The sequence below is a fragment of the Gastrolobium bilobum genome, unplaced genomic scaffold (genome assembly GCF_033153095.1).
Source record: "Gastrolobium bilobum isolate Gb01-03AN ecotype WA unplaced genomic scaffold, APGP_CSIRO_Gbil_v1 utg2909, whole genome shotgun sequence".
NCBI classification, from domain to species: Eukaryota; Viridiplantae; Streptophyta; class Magnoliopsida; order Fabales; family Fabaceae; genus Gastrolobium; species Gastrolobium bilobum.
This window is the reverse complement of record NW_026897436.1, coordinates 89,566-116,557: the sequence shown is the minus strand read 5'-3', so window position 1 is coordinate 116,557 and position 26,992 is coordinate 89,566. Positions and strand designations below refer to the sequence as shown.

The 26,992-nt window shown below is 33.6% G+C and overlaps 4 protein-coding genes across 5 annotated transcripts; 1 reads left to right on the top strand and 3 right to left on the bottom strand.

Moving 5' to 3' along the window:
* Window positions 1-5,417: 5,417 nt before the first annotated feature.
* Window positions 5,418-6,778, bottom strand: LOC133306889 (non-specific lipid transfer protein GPI-anchored 31-like). The gene is made up of 3 exons (XM_061507268.1): window positions 6,421-6,778; window positions 6,221-6,247; window positions 5,418-5,605 (listed from the first exon to the last, which is right to left on the bottom strand). The coding sequence occupies exons 1-3, from the start codon at window positions 6,776-6,778 to the stop codon at window positions 5,418-5,420; spliced, it is 573 nt and encodes a 190-aa protein (XP_061363252.1).
* Window positions 6,779-9,716: 2,938 nt separating this feature from the next.
* LOC133306898 (probable protein phosphatase 2C BIPP2C1) lies at window positions 9,717-16,494 on the bottom strand. Of its 2 annotated transcripts, none has more exons than XM_061507280.1 (10): window positions 16,100-16,494; window positions 15,309-15,929; window positions 14,913-15,190; window positions 14,593-14,723; window positions 14,123-14,189; window positions 13,062-13,149; window positions 12,518-12,687; window positions 11,258-11,401; window positions 10,905-11,033; window positions 9,717-9,988 (listed from the first exon to the last, which is right to left on the bottom strand). In XM_061507280.1, exons 1-10 carry the CDS (start codon window positions 16,317-16,319, stop codon window positions 9,827-9,829), a joined length of 2,010 nt encoding a protein of 669 aa, XP_061363264.1. In that variant the 5' UTR covers window positions 16,320-16,494; the 3' UTR covers window positions 9,717-9,826. The 2 variants fall into 2 exon arrangements, 1 of the variants encoding a protein (XP_061363264.1); XR_009750976.1 differs by having other exon boundaries at window positions 9,850-9,988; window positions 11,158-11,401.
* A 1,832-nt stretch (window positions 16,495-18,326) lies between these two features.
* Window positions 18,327-19,375, top strand: LOC133306904 (chlorophyll a-b binding protein CP24 10A, chloroplastic). Its single transcript, XM_061507289.1, has 2 exons — window positions 18,327-18,662; window positions 18,773-19,375. Exons 1-2 carry the CDS (start codon window positions 18,436-18,438, stop codon window positions 19,320-19,322), a joined length of 777 nt encoding a protein of 258 aa, XP_061363273.1. The 5' UTR covers window positions 18,327-18,435; the 3' UTR covers window positions 19,323-19,375.
* A 260-nt stretch (window positions 19,376-19,635) lies between these two features.
* LOC133306905 (uncharacterized) lies at window positions 19,636-26,127 on the bottom strand. The gene is made up of 4 exons (XM_061507290.1): window positions 25,771-26,127; window positions 25,592-25,652; window positions 25,353-25,497; window positions 19,636-20,143 (listed from the first exon to the last, which is right to left on the bottom strand). The coding sequence occupies exons 1-4, from the start codon at window positions 25,973-25,975 to the stop codon at window positions 19,892-19,894; spliced, it is 663 nt and encodes a 220-aa protein (XP_061363274.1). The 5' UTR covers window positions 25,976-26,127; the 3' UTR covers window positions 19,636-19,891.
* Window positions 26,128-26,992: the final 865 nt, after the last annotated feature.

Here is a 26,992-nt window from a genome sequence, read left to right as displayed (position 1 = left end):
TGGAAAAAACACACAGTACTAAACATGCATTCTTTGGTCGGTTCCATGTAGCAAATTGTGCCATATGTAGTCAAAAAATTCAAAAAGCCACTACTCACCACTTTTCCGAAGAAAGATCCAGAAAAACCACACCTTTCTTTGATTTTTTTTAATATTTAAAGGGACTTTATTTTATTTTATTTTCATAAAATCGAAATCACATGCAGAACCCAAGTTGCATCTGTGATACTCACTCCTCATTCAATTGAAGCAGTTTTTAGTAATTTTCAATGAAACCATAACTTTTATTGACAAGAAAAAAATATAATTTAAACACGAAAATACAAAATTTGCAAGTTTAGAGTAGAGTTATAGATACATAAACCAGATGGAATAAAGAACAAAAAAAAAATTGAAAAGCACGAAAAGAAAAAAGAACGTAAAGAAAAAAAAGAACAAAAATGGTTGATACTTGGATTGCAATGTATTAATCTGTTTTCATTATTTGATTCATGAAATGCTTACTTGTTAAATTCGATTATACTCTAGCCAATTTTAATTAGATATTTAGGATTTGGCTAGTTAAGATTTGTTACTGCAGGGCATTCTAGATTTTGTAGTTTTAATGCAATGTTTTGAGAAAATCAAAGCTCAATCTATTTCTATATTGTGATATTTGTTCAACTCAGTTGCCATTTTGTGTTATGTTCAGTGTTTTCTTTTCTATTGTTAATCGAATTCAATTACCCTCATGCAATCACTCAAAAGCTTCACTTAGACTTCATTAACTAATTAATTTTTTTCGAGGGAAACTATACTGATAGGTTACATACACATGAGGACTCATCCCATGATTGAAGGAAGCTTAAGTGATAAAATATAAAAGGGAATATGCTACCTGAGCAAAGACCATGAGCAGGTGTGGCTTGAACTCTATGTATACAAGCACAAGAATTGGATTGAATATACAATGATAAAAATAGAGGTGGGAGGTTAAAAAATCTAAGAGAAAATAATAGCAATACAGACTTACACTCTGGAAAAAAATATGCTTTCCTTAGAGCAGGGCGTTCATAAGGTGCTACCTATGTAAGAAAAATAACAGTATGAGGTTCACTTGATAGAAATTTAATACAAAATTTCAAAAGAAAAATTAGAGAGGACTGAATGCACGAGATACTACAAGGCATATGCATAATGAATCTTCACCACCTTATCAAAGAAAAAAAGAATAATTTTTATTAAAAATTAGAAAGATAAATTATTACTAGTTGTACCTAAAAAACTAGTAACAATTGTATTTATGTTAAGCGAAGAGTTTTATTTCTGCTGAGTCACATCGTTTTTATTTGACCAAACCCATTCTCCGTTTCCCACCTTTCTTGAAAAAATCAAATAAATATATATTAACTCCTATTCCTGTAGCATAACCTTTCTTAATTAAGAAGTTCTAGTTTCACCCTTTAACTTAAAAAATCCAAGATATATATAAAGAGACTCCCCCCATTTAGAACATACAAAATATCAAATCCCAAACCTTTGCAAGCTTCTACTGATATCTCAGAACTCTGTGTGATGGAGAAGCAGCTTAAGCTGAAGAACAAGATCTTGAAGATACTACCAAAAACAGTTTCAGCAATCACTGTCACATTTCAAAACCCTTCGTTCAGCCCAGGTAGGGATCTTGAAGATATCTTAAAGATTAGTACACTAATCACTATCAAACCTGATACTCAAGTAATGGTTTCGCACATTTCGATTTGCAAGACTCTTTAAGATATCTTACTAATCTTGCAAGACATTGTCAAGATTAGTACTTAAAAGAGACAAAGAACTCAACATGATAAGAGTCATAAATCAAAGTAAATATTGATTTGGTATATGTCAGCTATTTTGGATAGTACAGTGTATCATAAATCTAGGAAATGAGATAGCCAGCCCTCATAGTTCAACATCCACGGCATATAAAAAAGCCAAAGCATACATTCAAGAACCAAAAAGTTGATGTTATTCTTATTTGAAGACAACTAATTTCTTCTTCTAGTGATGTATAATGTATAGTGTATCATCTAAATAATGCTGAAAAGAAATGTTTTTGTTGAATAAGTAAAAAGACAAAATGATATAAGCATGTCGACCCAACAAAAATAACAGAGATTGAGATTTAAAAGATACATTTCCGGTCCCAATGAATGCCACATCTTGCACAATGTAACATATCAAACGATAGAGATGAATATGGCAACTGTTTTGAAGTGAAAGAAGCAATCATAGTAGGAAGACCCCTCTCGAGAGTGAGTTGAACTTGACTGCCATAAGGCTTATAGTTTGCAATGCACATAGTTAAAAGTTGACTGTGAAAGAGGTGCGCTTCAAAACTACCATAGCCACACCCATAACCAATGTCTATTATAGTTCAAACTTGCAAATCTAAGGATGCCAGCATGCTCAATCAAAAAAACATTATAGGCAAAGAATATCATAGTCAAATTTTAAAAACTCAGTTCAAATTCAATGCCTCCATAACCATCCAAAAATCTAAATCAAGTCCATCGAAGTCACATATATCCAATCTATGTGACTTGTTAATGGATACTGCAGCATAACCAATATTGTCTGTACGTGGCATTCATATAAGAGAAATGACAAAATTGATAATCATATAATAAAAAACATAGATTTCACGCTGCAATTTTAATGAGACTAGTTTACACCCCTTCTCTGCTTAAGTTGAAATGCATATGCATAACAACATTTAGATCTATGCTAGATTATTTATACTGAATATGTGCTCAAATATCTGTGCTCATGACGATTGAATTTGATAGTAAAAAATATAAAAATTAAAAATATAAAAAAGAATATTTGCATATCAAATAAGCAAATAGTACTTGTAATCAACCACAACCAAAGATATAGCAAAATGTAGCAGAGTAATGTATCAACAAATTAAAAAATTGCAAAATAAAAAAAATCATGCTCTCTATCAATGTCACTTGTATAAGCAAAATCAGGACCCAGAAAATGATGAGAAAAAATAAGAAGCAAAGTTAGTTTAAACACCAAGAACATCCAAAACCAACCATGATCTACTAAATCCAAGCCCGAAATTGCAAAGTCAAATAGACATGCAAAATTTCCAAAACAATAAAAATCACAATTGTTCATATTCCGTATATAAAAGCATAAAAATAAAATTCAAGAATCGAGAGAAAATTTTGGATTTACCTATTTGCCGCAAATAAATCTTTAACCTCAATTTCTTTTTTCTATTTTCAATTTGCCTTGTGCATCGATTTGGCGGAGGGAGAGTTTCAACAAAGCAAAGCATCAACGCGCGAAAAATACGAGAGAAAATGGAAACGAAGAAAAGGAAACAGACCTTTGTGGTTTTAAGTATTGACGAAGTGTGGGAAGAGAGACTGAGGGAGCAAACCTAAGTTTTTTATTTTGCGTTAAACAGGGAAAAAGTGTTTATATGATTATAGAGGGTCTTGAGGGTAATTTTGCTACGTGTATAAATAATGTAGTAAATTTTTAATTTTTAATTTTATTTACGGTGATTTTAATGAATGTGGCGAACTGAATGTGGTTAATGCCCTCATTTTTTGTGGTGAACCTATCACTTTGCAATCAAATATCGAGCGTGTCGTTAGTTTTTGGAATATTTTCATGATTGTAATGTTTTTTTTTCATTTTTTCATTGAAAATGATTGCAATATTTTATTGTGACTTATCATGTATCATTTAATTTTTAATTTTTGTAGTCATTATCTTTGTATATAATAATTAAATAAAAATTTGTAAAAAAAATTCTAATTAAATAATGTGAATGTTTAAATAAATAAAAATACTGCACCATTATTATCACAATTACCAAATCTTGGCTAATGAAAACAATTAATCCACAATAATAAAAACAATATAGGCTCCAGCCTCCAGAGTTTGACTACTGTGGTCTGAAATAGCATTCATGGCAAATGAAAATGAATAAAACTCATTGCGAAAGTATTTTGCATTTAGTAAAAGAGATGAAAATTTCACACTTTACCATATTTATTTGCAATGTGAACAATAGACCTAAAGAAGCACATTAATTCAATGAATAATGTCAAGAAACACATTAATCCAATGAATAATGTTTCATACTTTTTCAACCATGGTGCATTTCGCACATGTCTCCTGTTTGTTCTTAGTTCATGTCAAAGACATTATCAGCATAGTTAAAATATGACAATACCCAATCACTACGCGTGTACTTGGCAAACTGAGTTCTATGTTCTTTGAAAATTATGGAAAGCATCTTGTGGCAAAAGTTATGTCTAAACTTTAACATGTCCGTTTTAAAAAAATTGTATATATATATTTTTTGAGTAAATATCCAAATTGGTCCCTGACAAAAAAACTTAGTACCCAAATTAGTTCTTAACAAAAATAAACTGGCTGGAAAGTCCTCAACAAAGTCGAACAGATCCCACGTTATTCTTTCTGGTTTTCCAAAACTGACGGTGTTGAAGTGTAACGTTAATGGACATTTACGGTGGCACAGCCTCCGACCAGAACAAAGCCATTGACCGTCGAGAGCTTCTCCGGCAACTGGCCTTGGAGACCATTGATTTCGCCAAAGATCCTTATTTCTTGCGCAACCATCTTGGCAGATCACCTTTTTCTTTTTCTCTTCTTTCTCCCTGTTCTGTTGTTAAGAACGTTTTTCTATACGTTAGATCAGTTCAAACTTCAAACTAGTGTTGTTAAGAACGTTTTCTATACGTTAGATCAGTTCAAACTTCAAACTAGTGTTGTTCAGAATGTTTTCTATATGTTAGATCAGAGTTTATACATTGTTGCCATTGGGGTGTTTATACGCATCCCGGTTATAGGGGAGTATAAAATTCATATAATAAAATAAGAGATGAAGCATTTAACAATTTAAAATAAGAATATCCAATATAAAATAAGAATATGATGTTCAGTTCAGTTTTATTATTCTGCAAAGTCATTCGGCTTTGCTCAAAAAGAAAAATTTATTCCGGATTTCTAATTGAACCAACATATTAACAAACCGATTCTAGAACGGGATGTTACGCCAGCAGTGACTATTAAGAAAGAAGCCTCTACAACTTAACAGTTAGTCCCATCTTTTTTATTCGTTGGTGGGTCAACACCATAACATTTCCTCCCTGTCTCCAGGCACATGTACTTGTGAACAAAACCAAACACACCCATATCAATATCATTATTAACATATGTAAATAATACTAAAATGACTACTCATATATATAAAACGAGAGTTCAATCTCAAACAGGTTCGAGACACTCAATAAATTTTATCTACTTAGATACCATATAGAATAAGAAGAGATCCAATATTAAACTCAGAAAACATAAAAATAGTCCCTAATGTCATCTCCCTAGTCTAAAAATGGAATGAGACACGCTCAAAAGCCCGAGAATAAAGCTACCAAAAGGCAAACAAAAAGGGATCCAGCTGAAATGGGGGACAATGCTGATGCTGCGTTCTTGGGAGATGCTTTCGGTAGTGGAGATATCTTGGGGGACAATGCTGATGCTGCGTTCCCCGGCGGTGCTGGAGATGCAGGAGAAGATGGTGGAGAGAGGCTTCCAGCTAGAACAAAAAATTTATAATCATATATATCAGAAACAACAATCATGTGAGAATCTAACAATATCAACATTTTCTGTACACAACATAAATTATTAATGCACAGATAGCATAAGGGGGAAAAAAAGTGATTGAAAGCAAGCATATTTATGCATCAGAAGACATAGTGGATAACAGCTTTTGATTGAGAGTAAATGTGTTTTTGTATTGAGTCTAAAATGTTGATTGAAAGCAAGCATTATTTGCATTGAGTCTAAAATGTTGTTTTTTGGGTGAAAATGTTGTAATTATAATTTATTCCAAGTTATAACAGTCTTTGTCATTACAATTTTTTAATGATATCGTGTTGATTGAGAGTAAATGTAAATAATTTATTTGCGATTCACTCTAAAAATTATATATAAGATAAAGATGTTAATTAAGTTAAAAGCTGTCAGCGAAAGGAAAGAAAATAACAAAATCGGACATGCTTCTTAACATTTTGGGACTATACCAATCGAACATATGACCCCCTTTCTAATTTGGAACGAAATCCAAACATTTGTATATTGCACCACAAAGTATTCAGATTTAAATGGCCATTAACGTGTTACATAACACTGGGCTGAGTAAACATACCAGAAGAACCAGCGGGTGTTTCGGACACTGCAAAACAACGAAATCTCATCACTAAAAAATCTAGAAAGGAATCGAATTTTTATTCAACAGAAGGTATGAAAAAAAAAAAAAACACTCAAATCTCGATTATTTAGAAAAATGAAAGAGAAGAATAAATCTGAGAAAACTAAAATGGGGATTATTAAGCATAAATAACTCACATTCACAGTTAGCGAGAGAAGGATCAGAGAGTTTGCAAGCAGCAGGAAGAGTCAAAGCCTTAGTGACATTCAAGGTCACACCAAAGCTAGAGCTAGCCTTGAAAGCCTTACAGAGGCACTCTGCAGAAGTTTCAAGCAGAGTCTTTAAGCCAGGGCAGCATGTTCCTTCTGGTTTGGTTGCCGTGCTGTCGTTGCTAACAAAGGACAAGCAATCCATCATGTTGCCCATGACCAGGCTTGTACAATCCACGGATGGTGCTGGAGCATGATTTGGTGAACCTGAAGCACCACCATGAGCCACATCAACGGCCCAGATGGCCACAACACAGAGAATGAAGAGTGACAACTTTGATGCCATGAAGATGTAAGAGAATGAAGAGAAAGATGTGGGAATAATGAGTTGGTGTGGAGATAGAGAGTTAAATAAGGGCAGTGAGATTGTTCTGTTGAGATTCTTGAGATTTTCTGTTGAGATTCTGGGCCTCAAAATTGAAAAGGGTAGCAGAAAAAAAAAAAAAAAAGAGAGAATTTTTGAGAGTGAGAAAGTGTGTAACTGTAAGAGTGAGTGTTACTTGGTTACGTGGTGCTTTATTAAAAGTTTGTTTGCCATATGGATTTAGGAATCTTCAAATACCGTTGTGTATGTGTCTTCCAATTCCTACTTTCACTGGCCGCCACATAACATGTGATAGATACATATCTCTTTTGAAGACATGTCATCATTGTGTGATGTTGCTGTAGCCTGTCAAAGTCAAATTACTCAGATTCTTCTGAAATAGAAAACCGAATACTGATTTTTTAAATAATTTTTAATTTTTAATTTTTTTTTATTTAATTTTGTAAAAAAGTTAAAAATTAGAATTATTTTTTATTTTTAGAATTAAATTTTATTTTTATTTTGTGCTTTGGCTATTAATTTGTCAAAAAATAAATAATTTTAAAAAAGAAAAAATCAAAACACAATCTTAACAAACCCACAAACAGAACACAATCTTAACAGACCCACATTGTTATTCGTATTCCGATTTACTAGTTATGTTTATTCTAAATTTTCGGCTGATTGACCAGTTTAGTATAAACTGCTTGGAGAATTAATTTAATGAAAAAAAAAGAAGCTGAGTAAGCTTGGTCAAATGGGTAATTCATCTATTCCTTTCATTGAGTTTCAAGAATTATGCTAGAAATATCCAAAAAAGAATCATACTAGAAAGATTCGACATAAAATAAAATAGGAAGATATTTATTCCATTTTTACCGCTGGCCCAATTGCTATAACTATGTGCGTTGTTATGAATGATTTCACCAAACCTACTTGAAGCTCATTAATTTGGTTGGGTAGCCATCCATGTATCATATATTATTGTTGTAATAAATGTTGATGATTGCTCGAACTTCTAGTTCACTTTAAGGAAAATGGCGGCGGACGAGGTGTTAGAATAAATCTTTGGTGCTACTGTTGCACCAAAATTCAGCGCATCTCACCAATAGAAGCATTACACATTATAAGAGAGAGAGAGAGGAAATTTGACAAAAAAAAAAAAAAAAAACTTTAGCTGACATATAATAATATTTCTATTGGTGGGATGTACTGAATCTTTGGTGCAACAGCAGTACTAAAGATTTATTCGAGTAATTTTTTGATTTATGAGAAAAGTATTTAAACTGTTTTTCCAATTTTATTTTTTTAATTTATCTAATTATTTTTAGAAATATATTAGACTCATTTTTAAGTGAAAAAACACTCTTTATTAAAAAAACAAATAAACAGGTTTAAAAAAATTATTAAATAAAATAAAGAATAATTCATACTTTAACATTTTGAAATATATTTAAATCTTTATTTTTGAGTAAATAGAATTTATTTTACAAAGCATAAACAGAATATTGGCATGTGTGTGTAAAATTCAGATATGTTATAGTGAAGAAATATACTACTTATTCAAAATTTGTAGCATACAACTTCGTTAGTGTATAGCCCACAATAATACTATGGTCAGCACTTCACATGAAGAAAAGGAGAGGTCAATTTTGTTTGACAAATTTTGACTTATATATTTGAATAATAGAGAATAGAGATGCCCATAATGAGTTTGGGTCGAGTGAATGCAAATAATTATATCAAATGGGATTCGGAATCACAAGTACAAATTGTAAAAGTTAGAGAAAAATGGCTAAATTATATTTCTTTCCTTTTATTTTTTTAAAAAATTACATTTTTCTTTTGATAAACTCGAAGAGTTTTCTTTTAATCTATTCGCATGTGTTTTATAATGCATTTCATTTTTTTCAGAAAAGAGAGTATAATTTTTTCAAATAAAAAACTGTAATTCAAATATTTATCAAAAACAAATATATAGAAAGGTAAAGTTATACCCTAAAAATGATATAAGCAAATCCACCATCCTCCTCCAAAGGAGAGCAAACAACACATTGTTATACCTTTGTGTTATTGTGCCTCCGAAAGCAAAAAGCACAAAGAAAAATATTTGGATAGAAAGGTAAAGTTACCTTGATGGAATGCTCTTGCTGCTACGTCAACCAGAATACTAAAATAAAAAAGGTACATGCATAAAGTTGTGGGTTAACAACCTTCGGGGCCGTTTGGTACATGACTTATCTTAGGATTTTCGGGAAAATAATTTTTTGTAAATTTTAAATTTTCAGATATTATTGCAAACTGAATGTAAAAATTATATTTTTAAAAATCGAGATTTTCGGACAAAAAAATTTTCTCCGATACCAAACGCCCCCCTACATTATTTTACGTCATTGCTTTGTCACCAGCAACTTATCGCAATCATCAACGGAAAATCTGAGCTCATTTTTAAGCTCCTCCTTGTGTTTTTCAAAGTTAAATTTCGATTTTTTAATTTTTTTTTTTTTGTTATAACGTTGACTAAATTAGTAAATAGTGTTTATGAATATTGAAGACTATATGCTATCAGATTGAATTGAAGTGTTTAGTTGTTACGTGACAGGAAGGTTTTCTCAGATTCAAGTGTTTATTTTTGTATGCATGAGTAGAACTTACGCACCCCTTGTATTAATAAGGCCGTAGACATAGTTCCATGTAGCTTTTGATGTCCCGTTTTAGCCTTTTTCTTGTTATACTCAAATAGAATCACTTTCACATTCGTGCACAATCATGCATGCCTGCAAGAAATGTGTATTGCCAATTTTCTCTCTTTTCTTTTTACCACTAAGAAGGATATCTTACGGAATATATAGGAATCCGAAAAAAAAAAAAAAAATTAATGTCATGCATTAATGGGTCGCAATAGCACCCAAATAGGTGGAAAGTTGATAAGAAAAAATTGCGACTCTTGAGTATCATGATAAATTTAAATACCTGTTTGCATTTACACGTGAAATGTAGATAGATAAAAAGACAAGAAATGAGAAAGAGCTATGTAGTTTGAACCAATGAGACAATAACAGTTACATGATCAAGCTTGCCACCAGTATATCCCACATAGCCCAAAGCCTGGGCTGCATCAGCAAAAGGACTTCTTGTGGATGTTGACCTTCCAACCTCTTGTGCTCTCATTGCCAATAATTCTGCTATTTCCTGCAAGTTACCCATACCCGTTACCATAAGCTCCCAAGTGGTTTAGACTCCTCCACAAGGTGAATTTGATATTGATCACGATTTTGAACAGAGACGTTTCTACATGGTATTTTTTTTTTTTTTTTGTAAATACTTCTACATGGTATTTTGCAATATATAGAATATATTCCCAAAGTAATGCTATAAAGGAAAAGTTAATAAGTTAGCAATAGGTTGTACTTTCTTTGATAGATGACATTTTGAAAAAATTTCTCTTCTTTGGCATGGTGTTTATCAACAAGATATTAGACTTGTTTACTTTTTTCTTTCACCCAAAATATCAAAATGATGAAATTTGATAATACATAATAAACATATCTACATTTTATATAATGCGGAGATCAAGAAAATGCTTAACTAAAATTATGAATTTCTTTGCCACTCATTCGTCCTGATGTATAACTTAACTTTTCCTATTTTAAATTTTAAATTCTTTTAAATTAATTATACATATATTTTTTATGGAATAAGATATTATGCCTATTTTTTTTCAAGTCTATTCTATCTACTCCTTTCTAACAATATTATATCAGAATCTCAAGAGGAGAGAGAAAAGATAAATGTTAGTTGAGATTATGATTTAACCGTGTTGGAGATGAGCAGGTAAAGTAGGCATAAAAAAAAGATATGCATAATATTCTATCCCATTCTTTATAATCATAAATATCTTTTCTCTTTTAATCTATATTTTTTAGATTTTATTAGAATTAATTATGCATACTTCCTTTATATTTTTAACATATTTTTCTCTTACACATTTTTTAATTTATAACTTTTAAATTTTAACAGAATCTATACAAGAGATTCTTGCCAGTTACATGTAAGCATTAGAAAGATAGACAGACCAAAAATGAAAGAAAGGCATAAAGCAATCAACCTGAGGGCTCAAGCTAGCTTGTAGGGACTTTGACACAATTGATGCTATTTCTTGTTCATAAAGATTGTCAAAAAGGCCGTTAGTAGCAGTTACAATCACTTCACCACCGTTTAGATAGATCTTGTACCCCTGAAACACATTTTACCTTGAATTGCTATCATATTCAATCAAATATACTTAAATTAATCTTGCAGGTTTAATGAATATTAATAACTTCTAAACTTTTGAACCTCATTGTTCAAATAAAGCATACCTAAAATCTCGTGGCTATAGGAGAAAGGAAACGAATAATGTTCCAAAATATTTCTCTCATCAGTTGAAAATGACAAAATGCTGCGAGGTAGATCACATACCTCAATGATTTCTGAGGGATCGTCACCTTTAACTATCTGTAATGGAAAACTGAATTCATGAAACATGGGAGCTGATTTTTTTAAGATGGAACCATCTCTTATAATGATAAATCCAGTGTTCCCAATATTGGCTGCATGGAGGGCCTGCAAACAAATTGCCTTGAGATGATTCACATCCTTGGGAAAATGTTAAGACACAATTGTCTTTGCAACCCAAGATTTAAGTAGCCAGGAAACATAATCTGTCTCTGCCTTAGATAAAGTAATGGGATACTTGCGTGTTTAACTGAATATCTTTTCATATTACCTAAGTATAATATGTACAAATTTAAATGACATGCAAAACAACGGTTGGGGCTCTCCCCTGAAAATGAAACAGTTGTTTCAAAAGCTTAAGATGCAAAGACATGGGACATAAATGTAAATCAGAACACATACTGCCTTCCCCCCCTTACCCAAACTCCAAAAATGCCCAATCGCCAAGTGATTGCAAGGAACTTTGGCCCTTACACAAGAAAAATAATAGAAATCCATATAAAGTGAAGTCGTCAAATCGAATCGAAGAACTTCGAAGAGATTTAAGACCATGTTAAAGACCCTATTGCAATTACTGGCTAATTTACAAAGTTGCACCATAAAAACTATTATGTAGATGATAACTGCAGTTCCATTAATAGCTGTTCTCCCTCATTAGTTTACTTCTTATATATGTCTAAGGTCTCATAGATACGTGCAACTTCAGAACTATTAAAGGAGCTAGACGTATCCTTTCATAAATAGCATCATTTTACTCCAAAGACGAGACCCTAGTACTCCAAAAAATTTAATCAGGAATAAATTGTTTGCTTCTCATGAACCATTCCTCATACATATAAGTGCTCCAGCTGTAATGACATCATGCTTCTCAACAAATTCTAATATGCTATGAACTGGGAGTCTGGGAGAACATTCTGGTTCCCCAAATGCCTCATAACTTGGAAATAGTTATGAAGATGAACTAATATCCCAATCAAAGATATACAGAACAGTATTTTCATACTCCTACATAGGCATACTGCATATCATGTAAAGTGAATTCAAATAACGGTAGCAGTATTAAAAATAATGTGAATATAATACTCTGAGGTAGTTGAAATTGCAGAATCAATTGAATGAATAACTCAGACTTCACTCAATCTTGCATTGCCATCGTTCATTAGAGCTACCCACTTATTCTGTTCTATAATTTAAACAACTTAGCAAAAACAGTTAATCATTTACCTGACCATCAAAATGTGCAACCAAAACAGCAGATGATCCTGGAGATTGTGTTTCAGCAGCACTTCTGGCGAGAACTTCGGCAGGTTTTATTGTTAAAATGTTTCCATAATTTGACACAATATTTTCACACTTTTCCATGAGTTCCCTGATATACACTCCAGTATTACTCCCTGCATAATTTTTCGGGTGTATAAGTATAGATTAAAACTGAGAAAGACTAATGATCGGAGCTTTGACAGTGGCAACTGGCAAGGCATGGGAAGCATGTGATGGGTATTACACTTTGCTCAGTCCAACAAATGAAAAAAGTAAATGCAGGTTCACAAATTAAACAGAGAATAAACATAATTTCAAGAATTGGCGGCATCCAAGGGGGGGAAATGAGCATGTTGGAGACTTGGACTTTGTAATAAGCTAACATCCAAAACAGAGATTCAGCACCAGACTGCACTTCTTTCAGCAGACACATAGAAGAAGAGGGGGGGGGGGGGGGGGGGGGCATATTAGATGCTTCACTGAATTCCAAATACTGTAGAAAGAATACCTTCAAGTGACCACTGACCAACTCCATCCACCACAGCTAGCCAGTTTTGGCGAGAAATAAAATAAGCATCCTCTCGACCTGTCAATGCCTGGAAATTGTTATCAGTTGGCTTATTTACCATCTGTCATTCAGTACTCAAGTCAAACATCACTTAAAATGTCATGTACATGTTCCTACTTATATTCATTCAATAAACCTGTTGTTTAAGCTATAAAGATTTTGGTAGGAAGGAAAAGAAGAGAGAATGAAGACTGAATGATCTAAAGTTGACATTGATTTGATACGAAGGATGCCTTCAAATGTGATACAAAAGACAAAGCACTAAGCTCCATTTATACTAATAGAAGACTCCTAATCCTAAGTAAATAAGGAAACAAATCATGAAATATATGGATATTTGGAAATCAATCATAAGAGATAATCTAAGATACTCTAAATTACTCTAAGATACAATCACGATATTTCATATGTTTTAACACCTGTCAAATTCCTACACTACAAGTACTTGCACATTGTTGGTTACATTGCTTCCAGACCTGGTTAAATTATGCATTTGAGAGCTGTAACTCCTAACAACACAGATTCTATATCCCACTGACAAAAAAAATTAAAGTTCGTCATTCCCTTCAAGTGTCATGACCTTCCAACAGAATTTTTTTCTTCTATCAACTGGATACACACATGAATATATATATATATATATATATATATATATATATATATATATATATATATATTCTTTTTTTCTTTTTTTTTTGTAACAGTACCCCTAGAATTTTTTGGTATAACTTTTGTCACTTAAGAAACATCAAACATATCGACGATACCAAAACAGAAACAAGAACAGTCACAATAATGATTAATTATTAACAGAAGAGCAAACCTGTATCATGTGCTTGCAAAATTTAGAAAATATAACTTAAATCATTCATTTCTTTTCCAAAATTTGATTTAACTAGAACACTAAAATCCCGACTGAGTCATTTGTAAGCTTAGCATGCTGCATTCTTATCCCTATTGACAAGGCAGAACGAGTCAAGATATTAATGACTGAAAGGTACCTTAGAGGGATGAGGCAAGTAAGCCGCACCAGAAACTAGGAAAAGCTCCATTCTTGAAGTTTTTTCTCTGTGTACATGCAACGAAGAACCATGAAAAAGGTGTCATTTTGAAATTCCAAGAAGTTTGTCAAGTATCAAATCTAGATACGTGCATCTATAATGGTTTGGTTTCTGCTTTTTGCTTTCAGTACAATAAGATAGCCATTGGGAATTATTGTGTTTCATTCCTCATTAATAGCAATATATTACTTGCACCATATACAACTTCTATAACACTCTCCAGGCTTTGAAAATCATCATTGCTGTATCCAAATTCCGTAACGAGAATGTGCTCAGAAACATTCCTTTTTTGAGGGAAAAGGAGAAAGTTTTCACTAGTGGGAATACATTTCACTAATCATATACCGAAGACCACAAGAAAGAGTGAACATAATTTACAATACAGAAAAGAGAAAAGATAGTTGGCATACCCCTGAATAGCCGTCTCAACTGAATGTATCTCTGGTTCAGCAGGATGTGAGGGGTTTTCATAATCACTTATTTCACTATTGCCCACATCTATTTTGTTTTCCAAATCGGAGGATGGAACCAAGTCATGTAACTAAACAAACAAAGAAACACAGAAATCACATTAGAAACAGTAGCATATATCCAGTAAAATAAAATTCCTGAAGGGGATGATTTAAGCACTTAAAAGTCATTAAAGCTGGATAGCTAAATGCACTCAAAGAAAACCATATGCATGGAAAAGTAAATTTTAGCCATTTTAAGGAAAGGGAATAAGACTAACCATTGCTGACTTTCCCGTTTTACTCTCATCAATTGAGTTATCCACAATGTGGTGAGTTGTTTGTTCATCATTAGCAACTAGTTCAGACTCTAGAGAAGTGGATACTGGCATCAATTCACTTGAGTTAGCATCAACACCATCAGGCAGGTCGTTTGTTGCTCCATAAACAACTTGTTCAGACTCTAAAGAAGTGGATACTGGCACCAATTCGCTTGAGTCAGCATAAACACCACCAGTCAGGTTGTCTGTTGCTCTATCTACACTATGACCCTTGTCAGCTGTAGAGAGATGAGCAACTTCAATGTTAGCCTTCTACCTGACAAACAGAACAATGACTATTAAAAACTTCAATGGATAACGATGATTAAGAAGACACCAAATAAGCCACAATATCACCTTTCTCTTCAACTTCCCCAGAAGCACAACTAATCGGATCAGTAAATACATCTGATTCTAGAGTAACCGTTGAAACGACAACTTCTTTGTGACTATCAACTTCAGAATCTTCCTGAGACACACTCGGGACACCATTACACTCAGCAGCAACTTCTTCACTTAAAATTTCATGTTGACCGTCACCATCATCTACTGAATCCAACATCAAATGTCTATCAATGTTTAGTGAATCATTGATCACAGGTGTCTCAGAATCATTATCAAGAACAACACTTTCCTTATCATTAACGAGAAGCTGGGGATTTTGATCAGCAACACCAACTACTACAATAGAAGAAGATTCAATTTCCTCCCCGGAATAATGATCAACCTCAATATTCAATTTTTCAACACCTTTACTCTTTAAAGTTCTAGCACCAGCTTTACCTCCTTCCTCAACACCCTCACAAGAAGATTCAATATCCTCCCCGGAATTATGATCAACCTCAATATTCAATTTTTCAACACCTTCACTCTTCAAAGTTCTAACACCAGCTTTACCTCCTTCCTCAACACCCTCACGGTTATCTCTAATCTCACTAGCATTGCCAAACCGGAACACAAAACTACCATCGGAACACTCTGCCAAAAGAACCAGAAGCTCAAGTATAATGGACAATTCAGAAAAAACAGCGAAAAAAAAAAAACTTAACCCAAAATAGAAATACCCCACTAACCAAAATTGAAAATTAACATAAACCCAAGAAGTAAAAAGGAAAAAAGTTGGAGTCTTGAGAGTTAAGGTAGAATACCAGTTGAAGAGAGAAGATCAACATCTTCAGGATCAAAGTTTGGGTAAGAGCTTGAGGGTGAATTGGAATTGGCAAGCACACGAGCATGGTGGGTGAAGCTCATCCATCGTTTGGGAAGTAGAGTTGGAGCAGAAATTCGAAGCCTTTCCGAAGGTTTTGGCGGAAGGTTGCGGCATGGAACTGAGAGACAATGGAAGCTTCTGGAAAAGAGTTCAGCCATTTCATCAAGCTCTGTTTTTTATTAATTGTTTTTCGATTTTGTTCTAATGCATGATTACGGTTTTATGAGTTGGAACTGTGAAACTGTGGATGAAGAGTGAAGACGATGATGAGAACATGTGGATAACCAGAAAACTTCTAGTGCTGAGTCACCACAGTCCACAAACATAGGCACTTAAAACATATATCAGAGAAAAAATAATCCATAAAAATTAAAGTGGGTTCCCTCAACACTAAATTTTTCCGTAGATAACTGACAAAAACAGTTGAATTCTTGAATGTTCTCCACTCTATATGAATCGATACAATTGTGGTACAAAAAATCCAATAAATTTTGTCCAGAACAACAAAGATAAATTATCACATGAATCTGATTTTATCTAATTTAATTTTTTTGTTTGGGCTAACTATTACATTCTCTCTTTTTTCTTTTTTCATATTTCACATTATGTAATTCTGGAAGGATATGAATTGTTATAGCTTTTACTTTGTAATGCAAGTTTGAATTAATTTTTCTTCCATTTAGTATCTAGGTTTTTTTGATAGAAAAAGATGTCTTGGTTTGTTTTCTCAATAATAAATTTATCATCTGTTTTTTTTTTTTTAACTGGGCATCTTCCTGTTATTTGAGATGTTATTTGCAAGGTTAATTATTTTTATTTTCGTAAACAAGTGTAATTAATGTATAAAATGAAAAGTTGCTTTGCTTCAGTCAAAATAAAGAATGAGAGTTTTTGGGAAGGAACAACATCAGACAAAGTGAACAGAGAGGGACGGCTAATTTTATTTTTTATATCTATTTAAGTGGAAAAAAAACAAAAAACATTAATTAGTTAAATAATTACCAGAAAATTAAAGGCGGTTCATATTGCAAAAGAGAAGGCATAGACAAAATATTAAATGGGAAAAAAATTGTCAATGACGCTGTAATTTACTTCAAAATTACCTATGTCTTCGATTCTTGCTGAATGCATTCTTGGGGAAGGGACTGAACCTTTAGCCATCACTGTTCCCCCGCACTCCAGATTAGTCCCATAGCCGGCTCAAAGAGTCGAAGCTCGTGGGAATACCGGAGGGAGCCAACTCGTCTCAAAGAGATAATTAGAGTTGGATAACTCCAAAAAAATAAAAAAAGAAGGCATAGACAAAATATTATATGGGAAAAAATTTATCAATGACGCTGTAATTTACTTCAAAATTACCTATGTCTTTGTAGTTTTTTACATTTTACAAATTACAGGGACATATGTGATAAAAAAAATTATAAAAATATAAGTGATTCTAAAACAAACCACAAAGATATTAGTGAACTTTTTCCTATTAAATATTAACTGCTTTTATAATTTTTAAAAAGTATTCATATAAGAATATTGATAATTCAATTTAAATTATTTATAATATTACTTTGCTTTTAAAAAAAGTATGTAAACTGAATTTGTTTTTAAATTGAATAATTAAAAATATATCTAGCCTTAAACTTTAATTTCTTTCTAAATTAAGTAAATAAAATCACATCAACCATTAAATATATCATATAATAACTTTCAATCAACGCATCCTTCCTTCCTAACATCTCTCTGCCCTTAATTGGATTTTTTACATCTTTTTTTGTCCTTAAAATTTACGCACTTCTTAGCTTTTTGTTAATTATCATCCCATGTCTCCAAAGCATTTGAAAGAGTAAATATACCATATTTTTGTGAGGTGAAGAAGCACATTTTTTCTCATCCATATCTTTGCTTCATTAAACTGGTTTTGTTGGTATCTACTGATCTTCCAAAACAAGGACAAAAGCTAAAGATAAAAAAAGACCGAAGTGGAACGGAATAGGTGGTGAGGTGGGTGGTCCAGTTTCCACGTGGTTGGTGCAACATGGGATGAGGATGGAGATCCAGTTCCTATTGGTCCGAAATCTATCCACGATAGCTGAAAGATTTCAACAACAGATTTCATTGTCCTACTTGGCCTTCTATGAGAACCCCTTATAGATTTTCTCCCACTTCACATCCACTCACAGATAAAACCACTCCCAAGTGTGCATTTGCAAATAAAACTTCAAAAGCAGCATCTTTGTCTCACTATCTCCCCAGAGAGTGTATTATAGAGGGAAAAGAGAGATGGCAGCTGCAACATCTGGTGCTGTGTTAAATGGGTTGGGATCTTCTTTCTTGTGTGGAGGAAAGAGGAGCCAAACCCTTCTGGCTAGTGGTACTGGTGGCAAAGTTGGTCCTACTGTTAGTCCTAAAAGACTTGTTGTGGCTGCAGCTGTTGCAGCAAAGAAATCATGGATCCCTGCTGTTAAAGGTGGTGGGAACTTCATCGACCCAGAATGGCTCGATGGATCGTGAGTCCACCCATCTACTCAGTTTCTCTCCATTTTTGTTTCATTTTCTTTCTTGGTTTCTTTTCAGAATTTGACTTATTCTCTCTCTGTTGAATGCTTTTCACTTGCAGGCTACCAGGTGACTATGGTTTTGATCCACTAGGCCTAGGCAAGGACCCTGCATTCCTCAAATGGTACAGAGAAGCTGAGCTCATTCATGGGCGGTGGGCAATGGCTGCAGTTGTAGGGATCTTTGTAGGCCAAGCTTGGAGTGGAGTTCCATGGTTTGAGGCTGGAGCTGACCCTAATGCAATTGCTCCTTTCTCATTTGGTTCTCTTCTAGGCACCCAGTTGCTTCTCATGGGGTGGGTAGAGAGCAAGAGATGGGTGGACTTCTTCAACCCAGATTCACAGTCAGTTGAATGGGCCACTCCATGGTCAAGAACCGCAGAGAACTTTGCCAATGCCACTGGCGATCAAGGCTACCCAGGGGGCAAATTTTTTGACCCTTTGGGCTTGGCTGGCACTCTTAAGGATGGTGTTTACATTCCAGATAGAGAAAAGCTAGAAAGATTGAAATTGGCTGAGATTAAGCATGCCAGGATTGCTATGTTGGCTATGCTGATTTTCTACTTTGAGGCTGGACAAGGGAAGACCCCCCTTGGCGCTCTTGGCTTGTAAACTAAACAATTCATGTAGATAATCGAATTGAGAGGCTAGACAGTTGTTGCAAATGCATCTTTGTCCTGTGTGTGTGTGTGTTACCCCGTGACAAATTCAAATTCCATGCTCTAATATTGAATGCATTCACCTTATGTCTGTACTGTAATGTAGCCATCGCATAAGTACTTGCATTTACCTTTCTTTCCAAGACCAGGTTTAGTAAAAGATATATGGGAGACTTGAAGAATGTACGTTTGCCCAGGTCGGTGAAGCAGTTGGCATACGAAGCATTATCTATCTTTTTCATACGCAATAGGGTAAAAAAAATGTAGAGTTAGCTTGGATTCCTACACTCTGAAAACAAATCTGAATGAGAGCATATAAGGTCAAATGCTTATATGTTCATAGATAAAAGATAATATCGCTCTAAACAACGAAAGCAAAGCCATAAAGAACAAAATATTCAGATAGATTTCATTGAAAATGTAAATTAAACGTTCACAAAGTTCTGCATTCAAAATGCAGAAGCATTTAATCAAAAGATGCAGCAAAATCAACTGTATTTCGGTTGGAAGGAATATGTCTACTTATTCGGTTCCTGTAACCATCAAAAACTCACCCTCACACACAACCTCACCTCCAACATATGCCTTACCTTCCATCTTTGCTATTCCAAATCGCTTTTGCAGCTTAATAAGTGTCATTCTCATAACTAAGGTGTCTCCTGCAATCACAGGCTTACGAAATCGCACTTTGTCTATTCCAGCAAAGAAGAAGTTGTCACGAGAACCTCCCACTTCAGGTTGCAACATGACCAAACCACCAACTTGTGCCATTGCCTGCAGCCAAAGACCTCACATTCATGTCGGCTTTTAAAGTACATTCCAACAGAAATCATATAAGATTCCACTTTTATTTTCTTTACTTTCTCACTAGCCAGGTATGAGATAGTTCCTGGTCAAACGAAAGTTTTGAAAGTTTTTTTTTTTTTTTTTTTTGTACAAAAAGCAGTTTTCAAACTTATCTGCTAATTTAGAATCTCAACTCAAAAGGTCTTTCAGAAGTTGGAACCTAAACAGTATAGTGCACTGAAAGTATGAGCTTTACCATCTAACAAAGAATCGAAGGTTACTGTATGAAGGTCCAATCAAGATGAAGGTAAAATATTAGTGTCAGAGACCAGATAATGTGCTCCTGCTGATGTTCTTATCACATTTAAAATCGTAAAAGCTAACCATAATCTAAGCAAGACACCAAGGGATAATTTATGAACTGAGTATAATGCACTCAACCCAGCACGATGCATGCATCCTACAGTTATTTCATGCCTATGAAACACAGAAGCCATAAATGGGACACAAAGGAAAGTTGACACACACAGAAAGAAAGTCACCAACATACATATCATATTCAAAATCTAGTGAGCATATATGAACATGAAGTTAGTCACAATTTACTTATCAATCTTCATCACAAAATTTTACACTAGAGGGGCTAGGTTCAAGACCAAGAGCTAAACACAAAAAAAGGCAGAGGTAGGCCGAAGCTTACTTGGGGAAAGGTAGTAAAACATGATTTAATGGAGTGGGATATAGATTGGCGGACAGTAAGTCTTAGAACGGAATGGAGAAAAGCTATAAGTATGGTGGAGGGTTGATGCTATCCGGCAAGTATACCATTTCGCATAAGTAGTAAAGTAGTAAGAAAGATCGTCTCCTCAGGGATTGAAAACCAAGTACTAAAATAATCAGTCACTTTAAGTTGAAAAACTTAATCTCTTGTTGGGAAAATCAAATTGAATCTTAGTAACCATAAAAGTAAAGACTTATTTTTTTGAGTTTTTGTATTTTTAAGAATGAAAAGAAGAATAATAATGGAGTTGGTTTTTAAAATATGAGAAAGAATTGCAGTTAGGGAACACTCTCCCTATGATCCCCACGTATTACTTTGGATTGATACAAAATACTTATTTATATAATTTCTCAGATAATTATGATCTCAATATATTAATAATTAAATCCCAATCCCTTGGTAACTTAACCATTTAACCTCACTTAGAATCCTAATCCCTTAGTAACCCCTCATGAGAATTAAGCAATGAACACAGTAATTCCAACATCTGCAATTAAATATACATCTATCCCTAGTATGCATACCAATAGTTGTCTTATCTCCTTTCGAGATCAGAAACCCCAATATCCCTATTTAAGGTTCTAACCCTTAAACTATTTTCAACTATCAAATTGATCAGGTTTAATAAAGAAAATATCAAATACGCACAAGATAAGATAAAGAAATTTATATAAGCGAGTAAAATAATTTAAATCAATCCGTCATAACAAGGGTTCACATAGGGTTGTGACCCTAACTACAATAAAAGAACTTAGCTAGACATAATCATATCTGACATAAACAAATATTCAAAAGAAAGCATAAAAAAAACTATAATTACTGAAAAGAATGGAAAAGAATTCTTGATCTTCAGTCCTCTACTGCTTGCTCCGAGTTGTGAATTCGTTCCTTTGTTGTGCTCCCAATCTCCTTATTTATAACCACCGGCATTGAGCCCATCCAAGAGTTTGTATTTGATTTAAACATTGTTTCCTTTTTTTCATGTAACAACCTTGGAGATTTGATTGATAAATTAGAATTTCAAATCTTGATTCAATCTTACCACAAATCATCTAATCTTATCTCTAATTTGGATAGAGATCTCATTGCTGAATCAAAAACTTGATTTTTAAATCTTTTTCTTTTCCAAAATTGCCCCGTTGCAAAACACGGGGTCTGAGAATTCGCAAACTGACGCTCTCAGCGTCAAATTCACGCTTCAAGCGTGAACGCTTCTGTCTGAAAAATTTCTTCCACGCTGCCAGCGTGAGATCCACGCTTTGAGCGTGGATTTTGATTTTGCAAAATCCTCGTTTTGCTCCAGTTTGTTTGCTTTTTCCTACAAAATTAGCATAAAATCAGTATTCAATCCTTGATTAAGATTTTGACAAATTAACAGTGATTCTTGTTCTTTTTCTCAAGATTTCATCAACATTCTTTCTCTTTTTGGCTCAGATTTCCTTATATGCTAGGCGCATATCAAGGGTTAGACCCGCTGTTATTCCTATGTTCCGGATGGTTCCTTTTTAGTCCTTTTCCCCTTCATTTCCCCCACTTCTTCTTGTCCCTTTCTTTTTTACTTTTATTTATTTATATATACATATATTTTTATTTTATTTTATTTTATTTTATTTTATCTTATTTTATTTTTATTTTATCTTTTTTTATTTTTTTTATTTTTATTTTTATTTTTTATTTTTTTTCAACCGTTTTGTATCTCTCATGTGGGTTCATCTACCACCGACCCCAATTAATTTGGGATAAAGGTGTTGTTGATGTTGATGTTGATGTTGATGTATAGATACCAATCGGTATCCAAAGTCTTAATGGACCTGACTAATCCAGTTTCGGGTTTGTGTTTCTCCACCCTCCCCAAGAATTGCAACTCTTAGGAATCGAAGACCCTTCATTTTAAAATTAATTAGTAATTACTTCCTCATTCAAGGATGGATGTATGGTCACACAAGGATGGATAAAATAAGAAATGAAAATATTTGACAAAAAATTAGAGTAGTATGGTGGAAGAAAAGATGAGAGAAGATACATTGAGATAGTTTGGGTATATTCTTCGAAAACCCTTAGATGCTCCGGTAAGAAAAGAAGTTTGTCACAGATATCATAACATAAAAAAAAATGAAGAAGACAACTGAAACTTAATTGGAGGAAAGTAGTAAAACATGACTTCGCGAAGTGAAAAATAGATTGCATGTGGTTTGTCTTAGAACGGAGTGGAGGAAAGTTATTGTATTAGTATCATGGAAGGGTGGAATTTTTCTATGTTTTTATTTAAAAATCAATTTATTACACACACACACACACACACACACACATTTATATTATTTTACTTATTTCTTATTTATTTTTCCTTAATATGTTCTTGCTTTTATATGGCTATATCGACATGAGATGGCAACTAATTTGGGATAAAGGTGATATTGATGTTGAAGTAACGTTTTCGTCATTTGATGAAATACAGACCTCGAAAGTATGGGAACTCAAGTAGATGCAATGACCTAGAATCTTAATTATTTCAAATACACACGCACACACACACAAACACACACACACAGAGAGAAACTGGTCCTATCCGTCACTTTATCAAGATCCTGAAAATTTCTCTCTCTCTCTCTCTCTCTCTCTCTCTCTCTCTCTCTTCGTTAGAATGTCAATATTAGATTTTAGAACTAAAGACGAGTGTCGAAGACAAGTCATGAACATTTGAATGATATACATGTGTCACTGTCTAACATAAGAAATGCCATAGAGGAAGTAAGATGTGTTTCACTTAACAGGTAGATGCAAAGACACATGTCTAAGCTGTGCATACATGACCTCAATCAGGTAGATATGAGCTTTGGATAAGTCTGAGAATCTAGCATGAGGATCATGTTCCTTGACAAATGAAAGGCCAAAAAAAGCTACAAGCCTACTATTGTAGTGCTGCTACTAAAAATAGTTTCTTGAAAACAAAAATGTACAAGCCTACTATTGTAGTGCTGCTACTAAAAATAGTTTCTTGAAAACAAAAATGCTTCAATCACACATTTAAAAGCTACAAAAAACAGGCCAGGAACATGTCCTATTCCTATAGGAAGGCCCACTATTTTTTATATACAATTAATATACATACATCCATACATAAATATAAATATATATATATATATATGGATTCGAATCCAGGAAACAGCCCCATTGCAATTATGCAAGAGTAAGGCTGCGTACAAGGATTGTCTCCACCCCACACTCGCTAGTCAGGTTTAATGTGGAGTACATATATATATATATATATATATATATATATATATATATATATATATATATATATATATATATATATATATATATATATATATATGGCACCACTGTATTTGCCAGCCCTTGCTACATTCAGGACTCGGGGAGCAAGCCAATGATGTAAAACAAAGTCAGATTTTTTTCAATTACAAACCCCAATCAGAACTCTTGGTTCATAAGAAACTACGAGCTGAATTGATTTGCTGATAGCCATAGTAGGGTAACTTGAAGAACTACTTCAAGTGGGAGAAGGTCAAGCTAGAATTCCAAGATCTTTCAAAAATTTCTATCCATGTTACTAAAAACATTTTTCCTCTAATTCAAGCCTTATCCTTATTTTATCCTATGATGCAACACATGCACAATAGACTAGTTCATTCTTTTAGTGCATTTTCAATTTAGATCGAATTATGTAATAAAGGGAATAAATAACTATAGGCAAAATTTCACATTTACCATATACACAGTACTATAGGCAAAAGTACACTAACAAGGAGACATATACGGATAAGGGTGAGATTATAATAATCACATTGATTCATTTTGTAGAAGGAAACAGTCAAATTCTCTGCTTTATAGAGCAAGTAAGAATATAGTAAATGTTAAAATTTAAAAACAATCTACAGTAACTTCTTTAAATTTATCCTAAATTTTTATTGCTCATGTTTAGGCAAACTGATAGGTTTTCTCATTTGTTGCTACCGTTGGACCTCTTCAATTGACGGTGCACTTTTTATTGAAGCAAATAGTCAATGCAAGCAACTACACCGGCATGCATCAATTTAATAAAGGTTTTCTGTGACTGTTGCCTGATATGTCTATACCTAAAATCTATTAAAATTTATATAAATGAAGTTCCACTCCAGCAGCAAATAAAACATGCTTCACAAACACAAAGAGTGTAGGATAAGTGCAAGCACGATACTCTAGAACAGGTTCTTAGAGTTTCGACTTTCAAATGAGCTAATTTTGTGAGGATATATCCAAGTAAAGCAATACAGATGTTTATACAGTCCATTTTATGTAACGAAAGAAACAGCTTACCATAGTGCATAAACATAACATAGGAATTATAGACGAGTATCAGTATCATCATATGTCAAAAGACAAGACAACCCCAATAAAACATGGAATAGTGTTTACCTCAACCATTAGAACACCAGGCATGATTGGCCTTTCTGGAAAATGTCCTGGAAAAAAGTTGTCATTTATTGTTACGTTCTTTATGGCGACTGCAGAAACTCCGGGATTGTATTCAATCACTCTATCTACCAGAAGAAAAGGAAACCTGAACCACACAACCACCCAAAAAACGAAAATCAATTATTCAAAAAACAATTCAGAAAATCACAAAAAACATGTTCCACAAATGTTGAGTTTACCTGTGGGGTAAAATCTCACGAATATGATTGATGTCCATGACGGTTGGGAATGCGGGATACCCTGCAACAGCAAAACCCACCCAGAAAACATGCATGCTTGTCAAAACCGGAAGAAAAAAAAGGAATTGAAACGGAAGAAGAACCTGAAATCAAAAGAGAGGGTAAAAAAAAAAACTTACTTAATTCGATGGGGGTATCTTGTTTAGGGTCATTAGCAGCATCCGAGGAACAAAACGTGGTGGTTTTCCTCAATTGGGTAGACAAGAGATGCGATCTGGAGTTGGGGAATTTGAGAAATGAGAATTTGGGTTGATAGGAAATGGATTTGGAAGGATGAGAAATGGGAGAAAGCAATGTGTTGTTGGTTAAAACAGAGGATCCCATTGGTGAAGTGAAGTTTGAAGATTGAAGTGTGATTCAGTGTGAAATCCTAAGTGTGAGTTGAGGGTATATGATGAGTGTGAGTGTGAGCATGCATGTTATTGTTAAAGGCGACACAAACAAAGTGCAAATGCTACCTTTGAGTTTGAGTTGGGGCGGAGCCTCCCACGTTGTTAAAACGTTAGTTGAACCATCGAAACTGAACTAAACTCTGCCACTGCAATGGAACCCAGTCCACCAAGTTACTACCCGAACCCGTCTCTTGTGGATCCCTTCTCGGCCCAATTCAAACTTAACTCCTTTCTTGCTTTTATTTAAATTTATCGACCGCAAATTCTAATTAATTTGAAAAAAAAAATGTGATATTAATAGTAATGTTGATAAAAATTTACAAGCTTATACTTCAAATATGGATGAGAATAATATGGTCTATCTCAATCTTTTATCCAATGTTATTAAAACCGGCCCGTTCATTGGTCCGGTTGAGGTATTGGGTCCTGGATCACTGGTTTAATTAGTGGGTCACTGGTTCAACCGCATGAACCGGTAATTACATGCAATTTTTATAATTTATATTAAAAAATTATAAACATACTCAGATATCTAAAAAAAATGATAAAACTTTCAAATATTTAATATAAAAAATAATAAATCACATATTATTATCCAATAAAAGATTAAATAAAAATATAATGATCGTGATACGGGGCTTTAGGTTCAGAAAACTATATCTTTAACAATAAATCAAATTAAAATTTTCTGCATAGTACATAATTGAGATAATATTAGTATTGTAGGTTCATAACTTATATAAGTCAATAAACAGAAAAAATATTCAAATATGTCTATTACGATTTTAAAAAAAAAATTATTGGATTTTTTTTTTAGGACCGGGCCGGGTCACCGGTTAACCGACCGGGTCACCAGTTTTCATGAAAACTGGCCAGGTCGGACCGGATCGCACCGGTTCTGATACATGACCGGTCCGTTGCTTCAACCGAACTAGTTATAAAACCGATT